This window comes from Rhipicephalus microplus, chromosome 6 (genome assembly GCF_043290135.1).
Source record: "Rhipicephalus microplus isolate Deutch F79 chromosome 6, USDA_Rmic, whole genome shotgun sequence".
Classification (NCBI taxonomy): Eukaryota; Metazoa; Arthropoda; class Arachnida; order Ixodida; family Ixodidae; genus Rhipicephalus; species Rhipicephalus microplus.
In genome coordinates this window covers 178,315,005-178,330,337 of record NC_134705.1, presented here as the reverse complement: position 1 = coordinate 178,330,337, position 15,333 = coordinate 178,315,005, and the positions used below count along the sequence as shown (strand labels likewise).

General features: G+C 45.7%; 1 protein-coding gene across 1 annotated transcript in view; it reads left to right on the top strand.

Annotated features, from left to right (window-relative positions):
- LOC119167077 (hypoxia-inducible factor 1-alpha) overlaps positions 1-14,514 on the top strand; it is a 284,063-nt gene extending 269,549 nt beyond the window's left edge. The window contains exons 7-15 of the mRNA XM_037418495.2: positions 1,944-2,094; positions 3,430-3,710; positions 4,990-5,079; positions 6,310-6,602; positions 7,929-8,068; positions 9,433-9,639; positions 11,550-11,788; positions 12,401-12,501; positions 14,090-14,514. Of these exons, the coding sequence (XP_037274392.2) occupies positions 1,944-2,094; positions 3,430-3,710; positions 4,990-5,079; positions 6,310-6,602; positions 7,929-8,068; positions 9,433-9,639; positions 11,550-11,788; positions 12,401-12,501; positions 14,090-14,260 (1,673 nt within the window). The 3' untranslated portion in view covers positions 14,261-14,514. The remainder of the gene's footprint in view (positions 1-1,943; positions 2,095-3,429; positions 3,711-4,989; positions 5,080-6,309; positions 6,603-7,928; positions 8,069-9,432; positions 9,640-11,549; positions 11,789-12,400; positions 12,502-14,089) is intronic.
- The last annotated feature ends 819 nt before the right edge of the window (positions 14,515-15,333 follow it).

Here is a 15,333-nt window from a genome sequence, read left to right as displayed (position 1 = left end):
GCACCGAACATCCAAGACGGTAGGGCTTGAATTTTTATTAAGTAAAGCAATGCAAGATTGGGAATGACTGGATTTCTTAACTGTCATTACAGGCATTGTTTCAATCAATTCTAGCAGTCGTCATGCTTTGGGAAGTAGTCTTATCATTGGCATAGTAATATTTTCATTACAATGTCATCACATGCCACCTGATAAGTAGCTAGCTAAGGTTTTCTTTGCCTTGCACAGACACAAAATGAAGCGTCAGCGAAGGCGATAAAGACGAGGAAGAGCACGGTGTACGACGCTCTTTTGGTTGAACCATTTGCATAAATTGCTGAGAAGTCCTATGCTTCTTATCGTGACTGAAATGTACATGAATGTCAGAAATCTATAATGCAAATTGTGCAAGCTCAGTTCAACAACCAATCGTACCATCAAGCAAGAAATTAATCAGTCTCTTGAGTGTGTTTTATATTTAAGTTAGTTGTTGGTATTCTAAGTTTACTGTATTGTCTTGCATTTGTGTTTGTTTTACTAGAGCTTAATTATTGCATCTGATATATTTGTTATATCCGTGCACTTATCTAAGGGTTATGCAGAGCAGGAGAAAACGCTAGATAAGCTGGCACAATATGTGATCCAGAGAAATAACTAATGGCACACTCCGGTCTCGTATGAAGGGGGTCTAGTGGCTAAGCTACTCGGCTGCTGAACCGCAGGTCGTGTGATTGAATCTCGAATGTGACAGCTGCTTTTTGATGGAGGCATGAATGCTGTAGGCTCTTGCGCTCATATTTGTATGCTCGTTAAAGAACCCCAGGTGGTCCAAATTTTCGGTGCCCTTCACTATGGAGTCTCTCATAATTATATGGCGGTTTTGGGACGTTGAACCCCATATATCAATCAATCGTATGAAGAGGTATCGTGCAACATGACCTCGACTGTAGAAATCTGCCTTTACTACGTCTACAGTGCTAATGTTTACAATGTTATCAGTGAAGTCTTATCTCAGCTCTTCAATGATATCAGTTCACTTATTGTCCTCAGGACTTTCATGCTATAACGCCGTATGTTCCTATGTGAAAGTATTAGGCAGGTTTACATTAAACCACAAGACAATATTACCTTGCGATATTATGCTGACATCTTATGACATGTCACACCACACATCATTTCTTAGTGGCAGGTGGCAGTTTTAAGGAAAGTGTTTTTTGCAAGCAATAGTATTAGTCTGCTATCTGACGTAGGTGCAAGGAAGAACACAAAGAAAGACGACTGGGTGTCTAGCACTCTCTGTGTGTGTCTTAAGTTATTCAATTGTGTCAACTGGCATTTAAAAAGCATGTTCAGTAAACCACACTGAATTGCCCTAATGGGTCATTTGGGACAAAACTGATTGGTGTAACCTTAAGGAACAAGCGGAAAGGAGGGTTCGTCAAGGAACAGATGTTCGTTAAGGTCATCCTAATCAAAATTGAGAATAAATTGCATATGCAGCCTTTAGTGAGAAAGCAAGATGATTGCTTATCATTAAAAGTAACAGAATGAATTGCTAGAGAAGGCAAGCATGTGACGGAGAACGCAGAAAGTTAAATGGGCATGTGGGAGAGGCCTCTGCCCTGCAGTGGGCATAATCAGACTGATGATGTTGATTAAATTTCTCAAGTAGTAGTTCAACTTTTGAAGCATCAACTTCTTACAAAGTGGGCCGTACTATACATTCCTTCGAGCTGCTTCACAGTGTCTCGATTAAGCCCTTGTGAGCCACTTGACTGCATAGGTTACATCATTGCCGGTAGTGCAACATTTTAGGAAGGACGTATACAGACTGTACAGACCACAAGCGCACTGTTAGTCTCTCCTGTATTCATTCTATGTAAAGTGTCGCGCTACCTGCAGTGACAGATCATGACCGACTGTCCCGCTGTTGTTAATTGGGCGCGTGCCTTCTGTGTTTGCAGTGTTCGCCAAGGGCCAGTGCGAGACCGGCCAGTACCGCTTCCTGGCCAAGCATGGTGGCTGCGTGTGGGTGCTGACCCAGGCGACCCTCATCTACGAGAACAGCAGCTGCAGCAAGCCACAATGCGTCGTCTGCGTCAATTACGTGCTGAGGCAAGCAACACGCTCCTAACCGTCCTTTCGTCTTGGCAGTTGACGCGCATTGTGATGTCACTCAAGGCATGCCCGTCTCGGGCCTTTGTTTCTCGATGCTCATCTCTGGCAGGGAAGGTCCTGTTGTCTTCATTACACTGCTTGTAGTGGTAGTTTCTGCCTGCCCACGCTCGTTGTACGCAGAACAGATTGCTGCGTGACCTTAATGTCTTGAGATGTACGGTCGCGCTCAATACGAGTTGCAGCACTGTAGCAGTGACTGAAGAGTACCCATGCCTGAAGGGTGGCACTGGCAGACGTTGAATTGGTTTAAAAAACCTCTGCAGCTGAAACAGTGTCTACTTCGCCATATTTTTGTGGGCACTGCTATTCAGTGTTTGTGCCTCTTTGAGCACAAACAATATGTTGCAACGTGTAGGACGCGACTATAAATATGCCCCCCCTTGCTTGAGTTTTGTATGTTGTGTTGTAACTGTAACTTTTAAAAGAAAGGTATTTTTTCCTCACATGTTGCATAGATAGTTTCTCTATTTGCACTTTTATTTCTTTTGCATTGACATAGCTAATTTCAGCGAGAAAAATGTATCCAGCCTCTTGTCTTGGACTTGCTTATTTATGCTCCTTAGCCTCAGGCTGCATGCAAAGGGAGTGGTTTATTTTTTGGAATTGATGACATCTAAATACTTTCTTTTTTGTTTTAGTGTGCCGTTATTAAATTTGACACTGTGGTTTGTTGAAGCTGCAGTTGAAGCCGCAGAAGTAACTATGGTGTTGGTCGGTGATAAATTTAGTTTTTATTTGCTGTTAGACAGGCATCTGAGCTGATATTCATCTAGGATAGGATGTTGCTGGGTTAAGGTGGCACGTACGCCCTTGTATTTGCTTTGAGAGCAAAATTTATCATTAACGGCGCAAAGTGTTCTAAAAAAAAAAAGGATCAATTGCCTGTTTGTGTGCAGTTCTAGGTTGTAGCAGTTGAAGACTAAGAAGTTGATGCCATCTGATGTCCTTGATCTCAGCTTTGTAATCAGTCAGAGTCTTTTTTATATCACAGTATAAAATTTTGTGCACTCTTGTAAACCAATGTAGGTTAGTTCACTGAGGTCAAGCTAAATTATGCACTTATGCAGAGCACTTTATTTGGTTTGTTAATCTAAAGTACCTATACTGCAAACTCGCTTGGTTTGTGCTTAGTTGTCAAGAAAACCACTTCAGGGTCTCGTTAATCTAGTTTCCCTCCACTCACGACTGAGGGGTTGCATGCATTTAACAGGTTCAGTCCATACATAACGTGACCCCTCTGTCATTGATCACTCTATTTTGTCATGCTTGCAGTGGTGCCAGCGAGAAGCATGAAGTGCTCGCGGAGCAGCAACTGACTTCAACAGCAGGGAAGCCGAAGGAGCCAGAGCCGAAGTTGCAGCCACTGCCGGCTGCCCCTGTGGTTGAAGCAGCAGCGGCAGCAGCAGCAGCAGAGGAGGACGAGTCCGATTCCGAAGACGAGGACGACGAGGAGCAGTGCTTCTGCAGTAGCACGAGCAAAATCTTTGCTCCTCGCACGGCGGACATGAACAAGGGCTTCCTCATCTTCGCTGACGATGACAGCGGCCTCACAGGTGAGTCGGCTGGTCTGCTCGTGGGTGGTTTGCTTTTGTTTCGCTTGAATAAACACAATGGAACAAAAACGCTATTGATGAGCTTTGATGATTTGATAAAATGAATTATGAGCCGACTGAAAATCAAGCAAGTGTCAAATCACTGGTAAAGGTATAAGCATTTTCTTGGGGGGGGGGGGGGGGCACTGGCAAAGTTGAGAACACTGGGCTGCAGAAGTATTCAACAGCACCTCCTCCAGATTTCACACTAACATACAGAAAAGCAGGGCTCATCTTAACGTATTGCTTCCTCTTTTTATTTTTTTTTTTTCATTCTGTTTTTCTGTACTGTTTGTACACTGTCGGCAAGATCTCATCTCTTCCAAATGGCAGATTATGGAGGACTGTCGATAAGTTAGTCAGTCTCGCATCAATTTCAAACTATTGCAGTCTTCATTCACCTAGTAAGTAGTGAGTCTTTATAATAACAGAGTAATTAAATGTAGTTTTATTATGCTGTACAGTAATTTTCTATCTTTTTCCCAAGAACAGTTCACCATTGGTCCACAACTTGAGTGTTAGTCAATCTTTGCTGCCAGCATTGCAAGAAAAGAAAAGTGTAAGCATTTCTGGACACTGTGACGAAATTGTTTTCCTCGGAGGGGGAGGGGCTGACACAGTCGCATAACTTCTCTTGTGTTATAGAGGCACAAAGAAAAAAATTCCGCCATATCCACGAAGTGAATGATGATGAGTGGGCGAAGCTACGGAGGTAAACCTGGTAAACCATGAATCCTCTGTACATTTTGCCCACTCGATTTTATTACATCGCTTCCCCTAGCATACGTCGCCGCACTAAATCGAACGATTGCCTTCAACCAATGACACGCGCCATATGTGACATCATTCCTATTTTATAAGATCTCGCGTCTTTTATCAACTACAAGTACCGCTTTCTAGTTTATAACATCTTGCATCTTTTCATCATCAGCTACAAGTACCACCATCTAGTAAACACTACAAGAACTAAACGAGAGGTGGCTACATACAGGAGACGGTACCGCCATCTAGTGAACACTGCAAGAACTAAACTAGAGGTGGCTACATACAGGGGACGGTACCGCCATCTAGTGAACACTGCAAGAACTAAACTAGAGGTGGCTACATACAGGCTACAGGGGACGCACAGCCCACGCCCTAAGGAGCTTCGCCCCTAAAAATGATTCTGTAAGTGCAGTGCCTGGCTTCTGTGGTTAACCTTGCTTTTCTTTCCCCCTTTTTTTTCCTCCTGTGTTTGCAGTGCTGAGAGAGGAATCGGAACCTGAGGACTTGACCCACTTGGCACCGCGGGCTGGCGACGACACCATTCCATTGGAGGGTCTGCCTTCTGGTATGCATGCAACCTTGTTAATACTATGCGAAAACTTGCAGCAGTATCGTCCCCATATATCTTCTAGCATTGGCTGCACTTGTGACTTGATTTGTATGCACTGCAACGTAAAGGAAACCTAAAACGATGCTAATAAGTAAAATTAAAGTTACAAATAAACTTGGTATATCAATAATTGACCAAGTTGTTGAACGAGCATGATGGAACCATGCGAGCTGACAAGGCGTTAGGAGCAAAAAATGTTATTGTATTACACCACTTACGTGCAGATCTGTTACTTGCCGCACTTGTGAAGCCAAACACAAATTCAGGAAACGGGCATATGATTTGTTCCAAAGCTGTTCCAAAACTACTTGGTGCAGATTATGCATATTGCAATCGCTGCAACTGTACATGCTCCAAGTTATAGTATCGACACTCATAACAAATTACACCCGAACGTCATTATAACAAAATTGCATTTACATGAAAATAAGTTCATTATATTCGAAAACTCTATTGCAAGGCTATTGTTCATATGCTTTGTTAGAACCGATATTTCGCTATATTCATATTCGTTATATCGAGGTTTGAGTGTTTGAGTAGTGCATGAATGGGCAGTTATGCTTTCGAAGTTGCAAGTAAAGTAGTTTTAGGGAATGCTGGCTACGCTGCTCAAAAACAGCAGCAAAAAATCATTGAATAGGTAGTGTCGATGTTCAAAAAGAATGCATTTAGTAGAGGACAATGCACTTCACTTCTACTGATTATGAACTACATAGAGCCTGGTAGATCTCAAAATCTGCCACGTTGCAACGTTTGGTGTGGGAGTTTCTAGGTGTTTCCACCGCGTGCATTTTCTTTTTGTGCATTTTCTCGCTTGCCAAGCCTCTTTTCGCAGCAAGTGTTGTGATGCTGTAACTGTGAAAGAGTACCCTACTAAAATGAAATGAATCATTTTTTTTCTTTCTGTAGTGTCCCCGTGAAGCTTACTAAAAACATCGGCTTACACCTCTTTTCCTGAACTCTTAATAAAGTTCGTCTGACTGACTGACTGAATCATCAGTTCTTTAATACGTTTTGTCTGTGGGAGAGATGATATAGCAATGAGACTGATGCAAATGCCTCTGTCATTTTTCGAAGCGCATCATTATAAATGCGAGTTATGTCATCCTCAGCAGTATGCCCACCAGCCTGACTTATTGGCAATCGCATTTTCGCCCCCCCCCCCCCCCCCCCCCTCACACGCAGATGTGCTTGGTGATGCATTCTCGCTGTCGGACATCTATGGCGACGAGAACAAGTTGTTGCCAGACTACGCGCTGCTTCCTCCCGAGGAGGACTGCCCGCTGGGTCGGAAGGACCCCTTCCTCAGTTACCGAGACGACAGTGACCCGCTGTCGTCGCCAGGATCGTGTGGCACACCGCCGTCCTCAGACGGAGAAGGGCGCTGCAGTAGTTGCTCAGACGTTCCCAGCATCGAGAGCCCCGTGGACAGGTTTGCCGGCCTCGAGCTGAAGCCCGAAGGGCACACAGATCTCCAGGTGTGTTTGTAGATCCATTGTTGTCTGCTCTTCGTGTGGCAATAATAACCGTCGGGGTTTAATGTCCCAAAACCATGATATGATGATGATGAGAGACGCTGTAGTGGAGAGCTTAGAAATTTTGACCACCTGGGGTTCTTTGACGTGCCCCTAAATCTAAGTACACGGGTCTTGAGCATTTCTGCCTCCACGCAGCTGTCGCGTCCGGGATTTGTCTGCTCATTGCGCCTATTGAAGCTCTTACAGTATTATTCACTTATGTTCCGATTCAATTCTTAGATGCGTGTTCATGCTGTGAACGTCATATCCTGCCGGTTTAAGGGTCTTCATGGACCTAGTCAAGGTGTCTAGAGCAGCTTTTAGTCCTGAAGACCAATCCAGAATGTTCTGGTGAAGTAAACTTCTGATTGCAGTCGAGGGTGCGACGAAAGTTCGTCTGGTCAGTTATCGTGATGAGGATGTAGATGCGCGGTCACTGAGCAAGTCAAGGTGAAAAAACACTGAGACGTTTCGGGACCCTTGCGGGTTCCTTGATCTAACTCTTTCTTGTTCGCTCTCTGTGTGAACAAGGAACCCGAATGGGTCCCGAAACACCTGTGTTTGTTCGCCTTTACTTGGTCAGTGAGCGCATCTATATCGTGAAACCTTTGATTGATTGATTGATTGATTGATTGATTGATTGATTGATTGATTGATAATATCTTGAGCTGCCAAAAAAAAGGTTTCAAGAGGGCAGAGGAACGGTAACATGGAGCGTAGGTAACATGACACACGTAGCAATATACAGCACAAGGCAGCTAGGGAATGGTAAGAGTACAGTTTCTATGTGTGTTGGCACAGCAAGTGCTGAACAGAGGATGACAATGCGAGTGAAGGTGGCTGTTGGACCGAATGATGGTCCCAGTTGTTTGTTATGTACAGTTATCTCACGTTTATCTATCTAAGACTCTGTAAATCGCTGGAAATCGCAGAAGAGCAACATGCAGCCACTTTCCACACACAGTGCCACCACTTTCCTGCCTTTTCCCTCTGATTTCAACAATGGAGGCACTGCAATGCTTGTTAGATCATATAGAAGTAAAAGCGAGGCTGATGACTGAAACGTGAGAATTGCGTTGCATGGCTCTGGGTGTCAAATGTGGCCGAAGCAGTGCTCTTTCGTCGGTCGGGCAGCTCGAACTTTCTCTCGTTGCCTAACGTGAAAAGTGGAGGCATGTATGTGGCATGACATTGTTTCCGGTACTTCATAACTGATTGCTCAGAGCTCTTTTACGGCTGTGCACGTGTCGATAGCTACATCTTTCTCCCCTTCTCGCACCTTGACAGGACGATGACTTTGACATGCGAGCACCGTACATCTCCATGCACGGAGATGACTTCCCCCTGCTCAGTCCCGACTCGGTCATGTGGGGGCCCCAGGACTCTTCTCCCGGAAGCTCGTCCAGTCGGAGCTCTCTCTGCAACAGGTGCGTGCACGCTGTCGATAACTCTCCAGGGTCGGATCTTTGTACGCAACGGCCACCACCCCAACTCCCCTCGCCGGGTTTCACTAATGCAGTGGTTTGCAGAGAAAATGCTTGGACGTTGCTACTCATGGACTTCATAAGCAGCAGCAACCTCGCAGATTCTCTTGGGTCTGAGGACCTTCATTTGAGAACCATAGTCCGCAAGCAGTGACAATCTCACTGACCCCCGGGGTCCTTCGTCCCCATTTGAGAACCACTGCACTAACGTGTCTGATGTACCAGGTGTCTTGTGTGGTCTGCGTGACCTGTCCATAAGGTGCCTAACAAAAGCGGGTCTTATAAAAGAGAATATCATTTAAATCTTTCAACATCTTTCAACCACGACAAGAGTATCAGGCCTTTCATCTCCCGTTGCAATTCATTTAAGTATTCCTACTTTCCGTCAGTAATAGAAATATGGAACAACCTGCCACGTGATATAGTGTCCTCAGAATCTCTCGAATCATTCACTACCAATCTTGAAAAAAGTTTTTGGATCAGTAAGTTGCAGCGTTGTAGAATAATGGCGCAACTTTTCATTGCATGTACGTTTTGATTTGTATGCCACTCGATGTTTCAAATTCTCAGATCTGTGTCTAATATGCACTCTTCCCTGTTAGCCTGTGGTGTTTTTATTCTGTTTTATTTCTTGGTTCTTCGACTAGATGTACAGTTGTAATTTGTAATTGTTTAGAGTAGTCTGTACTGTTCATTCTTATTTTTTCCCGTGTTCATTTTTTTTTTTACTATTTTTTGTTCTGTGGTCTAATGTGAAGATGACAATCTGTATAATTTCTTCCCACTCCTGTATGAGCCTGTTAAGGCTTACAGTATCAATAAAATAAAATAAATAAAATAAATAGGTTTCATTGGGTGGCTGCTTCCAATGGGATTCGCGTGCTGCAAGGGCTCTCGGAAATTCGACTGCCGTGACCTCTCCCAGAAACTGCGACCCCGTTGGATGATGGGAACATCGTAATAAGAACAGCCTTTCAGGTTTCTCTGGAGCTTTGGAAACGGAAAGCAGTCTGCTGAGCTTGCATTGAGGCTGTATCGTGTGGGAATTGAGTTGGACGCACTTGATCGCATCGGTGTCCGAGTTTCGTTGTAGGCTTACATTTACCGATGCCCAAGGAAACTTTTCTTATGACTTTTAATACGTACAGATCTCTAAATTCTCTTCACAAAACGCAGCCTCATCGCTTTACAGTCGGACTTTGTACATGTTACTGTAGTTAGGGCCTCGGGCTCCGCTTTTGCAGCTTGTGTTGTTTGAACATGCCGTGCCCGTTTTAATAAATTAAGTCTCTGGATGCCACTTACAGCCCGACATTTTTTGGCACCTCTTCGTCTCCTCCGAGGCCAACGTTGGGGTCTCTGGGTCCCAACCCAAAATCCAGTCTGGCTGCCCTCCTGGTGGCTGAATTGCCACCACCTTCTTCAAGGTCACGAGAGTGGACCAAGCACCGAGCACGAACGAATCACCCCAGGTCATCGGGAGTCTCCGGGCCACATCGGCAAGACATGGCGAGGTAATGGGAACAACCGGGCATGTAAGCTGTTGATAGGCACAGTCGGATGTTGATGAAAACAGCATTACTAAATTTTTTTTATATCCCCTGTCTCTAAAAATCCCCTGGTGTAATCGGCAAGGCATAGAGGTACACATGATAAACTTGTCTTGGCATCCTTGCATATATCTCAGTAATACAGCAGACTCTTATTAAGGGACCAAGAAGATAACAGAAGTTTAGTTTACCAAGAGATGAAAGGGAGGGATGTGCAAAATATGAGTATGAAAGCCATCATATGAAAGTCGGTTGTTTCACTTCATCAGCTCTTCCAATTAAATGGTTTGTATTTGCTGAGAACATACTGTAAGTGGCAAATGAACCACCCTTGAACTGCGCACTGGACAGTACACTGATGATTTAGTCTAGTGGTTCTCAAATGGGGGTCCGCGGACCCGAACCTATTTTCTATGATCCACGATCGCGTATTTTTTTTTTATCGTGACTGTGCCACGTATTGATGAACTGTCTGAAATGAAGTGATGTGGCTCCTTTGTTTGATATTATTGGTAGCAATAAAAGGAACTTGTCTGACGCTTTAGTTATGGTAATTAATTTCCCTTTCCTCCCCTCCGCTGCAAATGGTCCCCCATCGCTTCCACCAGTCCACAAGGGGTCCCCGACACATCCATGGCTGAGAACCACCGATTTAGTCTATACTTCTTTTTCAGGAATGTCTGTGCCTTGAACCCTCAGTCTGATCTGGAATTCTCTGTTCATAGAGGCGATTCAGGTAGTGACGCAAGTGTAGATGCCGGACAATAGCCAGAGACTAGCAGTGTGGTAGGAGGCCATGGGGACCTCGATAGCAAAAGGAGACTTGGCCCTCCAGGAGCCCCAATCGAACAGTCTTTTTGTCCACGTCCCCATCTTCCAGACCTCGGGTGCGACGTCCCACACGCACAACGCAACAGCACCGCGTTATGGTGCTGCTTGTCAGTTACCAGTATTGTAAAGGGTAGTGGTAATGTGCTTAGTTAACTCAGCGTTATCTACTGGCACAGCTTGTCAACTTTAGTTCTGTTTTTATATGAGCACTGTTGAAGGCAGGACTGGCTAAGCATCAGACTTCGTACCAAGGAAACCATGTGCAAGAGTGGTTATGCACAAATAGAACTTCATAAGGCACCTGGTAAATAAAGATGAGCTTAGCTCGTACATTTGGCGAGAAATTAATCCATTATCGGTTTATTAAGTGCAAATACAAGCTCTATCCCAAGCATTGTGGCACGCTTGCCACTGATCTGCTTAAGAGATTTCTGGTAGATGGTTTCTGTTCTAACTGCCAGTTCACTCAAACCTCATTATAAAAAAGTTGCATCCTACGCAAAAATAAGTTACTTATATCCAATAATTCATTATAAAGGTATATCCCTAACACTACATCTACTTCGAAACTATTCTCCATTTACTTCATTATCACTGATACTTTGTTATATCTGGGTTCGTTATATTGAGGTTTGAGTGTACTTTTGTGCTGCTAATGTAAATATCACACATACAAAGGACTAAACGTTTTTCGTGCCTACGCAAAATGTTACACCTGACTGAGCTGTGATCTCAAAGTATTTACCGAAATCGGGTAGAAAGTTCAAGTTCTTGACTGAAAACCAGTGACGTCGGCATGTGTCTGTCTGTGTGAAAAGATCCCCCTACTTGAAATATGTCATGTTTTAGACATCACAGAAGTGAGAAACTGCCACTAGATAGGGTATCCATGCATATTTTTTCTGAATGGGACAGTCACAGCTGCGGGCAGAGCTTAAATTTTTTTTTTAGGTAGAAACCGAGTACTATAGCGCTTTTCAAGCCTTCAACATACCTAAAAAGGCCTATAAGTGAATGAGATCTGTGTCGCCATCGATTCGTAGGTCAGCACGGTTGACGCATCCGCACCAGCAACTGCACCAGTCAGTGACGAGAGGCCACCTGACACGGGGTCTGTCGACAGCGAGCGACGGTCGGCCGCACGCGTACGTGACGACGGCTCTGGAGCAGAAGATGGGGATGCCGTCCCCCCCAGACCCACCGCCAAAGCGTGGCTCCACGGAACGGGCCCTGGGGGCTGGGCAGCTGGCCAGCCCCAAGAGGATGCGGATAGACCTGCGAGGTAAGCACACCTCAACTTCATTGCCAGGATTCGGGAAACAGGGAGCCCATAACTAAGAAATAGTTAAGCGCAGCAAACTTTTTGTAACAAAGTGACCTATGATGACCAGACTCATTACCAACGAAGATTGTTCCCACACATGAACAGTGAAAACTTCACCCAACATACTGGCATTTCTTGACGCTAGATGGCGACAAAATGAAATGGCGACACTTGTCTGTGTTGGGCCATCTGTGCCTCAGCTTTCATTTTGGTGCGAGTTTCTATTGCATGGCCACATGCGATGAGGCCACTTTCGAGTTTTGTACTGATTTTATAAAATAAAGGAGCCCCCATTGAGTTGAAAGAATGGTACAAGTTTATTGAGAAAATTAAAAAAAACTACAAATTGAGCAAAAGTGATTTGGTGGTAGTTCTGGCACATTTTTTTCGTATTTTATAATTGTAATGAAAGGGTTTAATAAAGGTGATTTTGAGCTGCATTGGCTGTGGACAACAAGTATGTGATAGAGACTTAGTAGTTGTAAAGGGCTGGTAATTCTTATTACTGGTCTTTGAATAAAGCAGAAGCAGCTCTCCTCCTAGTCTCATAATCTTTCTTCTTCGTTTCAGGCTTGCAGCTCCAGAACAAAGACAGCGTGCTGCTGAACTTGCTGGTGAACGGAGAAGACGCCTGCCATGGATACCTGTGCCAAACCTTGCGCTATGACAAGGTGAGTCGTGGGTGTGTGATTACTGTTTTGAGATTCATTTCGCAGCTTTTTCAAGGCTGTATGACTGACCCTAATATATACTACAATGTTATTGTTCACATACTGTGTTACAACCGGTACTTTGTTATCCCATTCGTAGACTAAAAAGAAATTGAAACGGTTCTTTTGGCGTGAAACAGCGTCGCTGTTTGCATCTGGTCGCTCTAAACAAGGCCAGACTTGGGTTTCGTAGCAGTCTAACATAACGTCACTCTTCACTACGGCACTGATGGGGACTTCAGTTTATGTACCCAAAGGGGTGCAGTCGCAAGAGTTTTTACACGCTTTCGCCCACCTCGAAGGTAGCCAAGCTTGACAACCTAGTCAGAAATGGCAATGTGCTCTCTGGTTGTAACGATAGCTGCATAAGAAGCCAAAATTAAGATTTCGCTTTCTTGAGCATTCAATTTCGAATGATGAACCCTCATTTCATGTGCCACAAGTGACTACGCTTTCCTATTCGGCTACCACAGATATGGTTGGCATAGTCGTATCCATTTGCAGTTGCATGTTGAGTGGTGGATTAAAGACGCCTTGAATGTGGTGGTTTTACAGTAGGAGGTCGTTCAAATGAACTCGTTTATGGCATCTTTGGCTGAGGTGCACTGGCACCGGGACGGTGGAAGGGAAGTTACGTCAAACACCACCAGCATTTCACACCCTGCAACGGGCCAGACAAATGTGTGAACCACACGACTCTAGTCCACAACAGCAGCGTCGTCTGCTATAGACGCCATTTATCAGACGACAATTTTCACCGTCTAGTTTGTACTGGAAATAAAAGAGAAAATGACAAAAACCATGCAATACGAGACACTTGCGAGGCGGTACTTGTTCAGAGGGTGCGCGTCTGTTCTCCAGGCGGCTGTGCGGCATAAGTTCTGCACCAACTCTACGAGGGTTACAGTAATTTTCGCATCGCCTTCAGTGTCCAGTGAAATATACTGGTACCAAAGTAGCCTTATGCGAGTATGGTCAGAGAATGTAAGCTCTTGTACGTTTTTCCGTCCTGTCCGTCCGTGTTCTGCGGCAGCGCCAGCTGTAAATTACGCCTGAATTGATGGAACGTCACCGCATCGTCTGCCAGCACACGCGGGCTGATGGGATTGCACCACGCTCCACCGCCGACCTCTGAAGTGCCGCGGTGGCGTGCACTCGGGTCGTGGCCAGCCCAGTCGAACTGGCGGCACCGCACGCGTGGTGCCCAGACAAATGTACGGCACCATGCGAGGGCTCAGATTACACCACCGGTGCCAGCAGTCGAAGATGCCACTAGATCGAACTGCTGCTTAAACATAACTGCCCTTACATTTGTTGGCTTTTGAATTTGGCCGCTGCAACGCAGCACATCCCGTTAAAGCATAGCTTCGGTTAAACAGGTTGTATTTTACCAGCCCCTTCGGGTTCCCTTTAATGAGACTGTACTCTAGCTGCAAGTCACAAAGTCTTTTATGCTCTGCAGTGCTTCACTTCATATCGACAATCTTGTGACAAAATTTACATGAATTGACTGTGCCGTCCTCTTTCTTTTTTTTTTTTCTTTGCGCAGAGGTGCCCGCCGTCGTCTCCACGTCCCGCTCCTCTCCTGCTAGACGAGCCTATTCCAACATTGCAGGACCTGAGTCAGCTGGATGCCGAGGTCAATGCGCCAATCCAGCAACTGCTCACTGGCGAGGACTTGCTCAGTGCCCTCGACCAGTCAGTGCCTGCGCTTGTCTGAGCAATCGGCCTGCACATCCCAGCTCCCTCTCCCTCTTCTTCCCTCTCTGTCCACCTTCCTTCCCGCTCGATCCTCGGTCGTCGTCTCAAGACATCCAGAAGTCGGGGGAAGGAGCATCCATCTTCGCATCGTGCCCTCGCCAACCGAGGCAACAAAACACCGTCATCGGGAAGACGCTGCTCGCGTGGAAAACGGCATTCGGAGAGAGTCACAGAGTGCCCCCCACATTCCGAAAATAAACAAAAAACGAGGCGCTTCTTTAGTTTCACGACGACGAACCAAACAACTGCTCGGCGCCATCCTTTCAAGAAACGTCGCGCTGCTGTTTTGCTGGCCACCTTCGCAGCTTTGTCTCGTCTTTGTTGTGTGTCATCCGTGTGCACTGTCTTCCGGCAGGCAGCCCTGCTTCGTTATTCCCTCTCTCTCTCTTGCATGCCCTCCATTTTCCTAAATCTTATGCTTCGACTGGGCGCGTGAGCCACCCTCTCCCGAGTTCTCGAAGAGCGTTTCCGCGAGCCCCTCGCGTAATGTGCCGAGCCGTCAACGGAGCGCTCGGTCAGGTCGCTGCTCAGCCTTCGGCGGCTCGGAATGCGCACGATCCAATCGCACTCGGAGGAATCCTGTCTTCTCCTTTCTCTCGCTGCCACCGTTGCAGCGGCCACCGGGCCGTCTCGCAAAGTGACAACATAATTCTACTGCCACCCACACACTCTTTGCCATTGCCTCCGCGCGTCTGACAGAAATGCACCTCATTCGCGGATGCAGTTTTCAACATTTGGAGGCTGCGTGCCTCGAGACACAGGATCAAAGAGAGCTTTGGCATGTGGACATCTCGCTTTCCGGCTTTTCTTTTTCGTCTTGCACTTCTCACCTTCATTCGAGCCTCACCTCTCACGTGATGCCCGTGTCTGCTTGGTGTAAAAAAAAAAAAAGGTGCTGCTTTTCATCTTGCTTACTGAATCTTTTTTTTTTCTCTTCGATGTTGGATTACGTTCACTTACGGTCTCGTCTTCAAATTTAGGGCTGAGCTCTTTTTTCTTTTCAGCTGCGCGGCGCGAAGTTGCTGGCCTCAT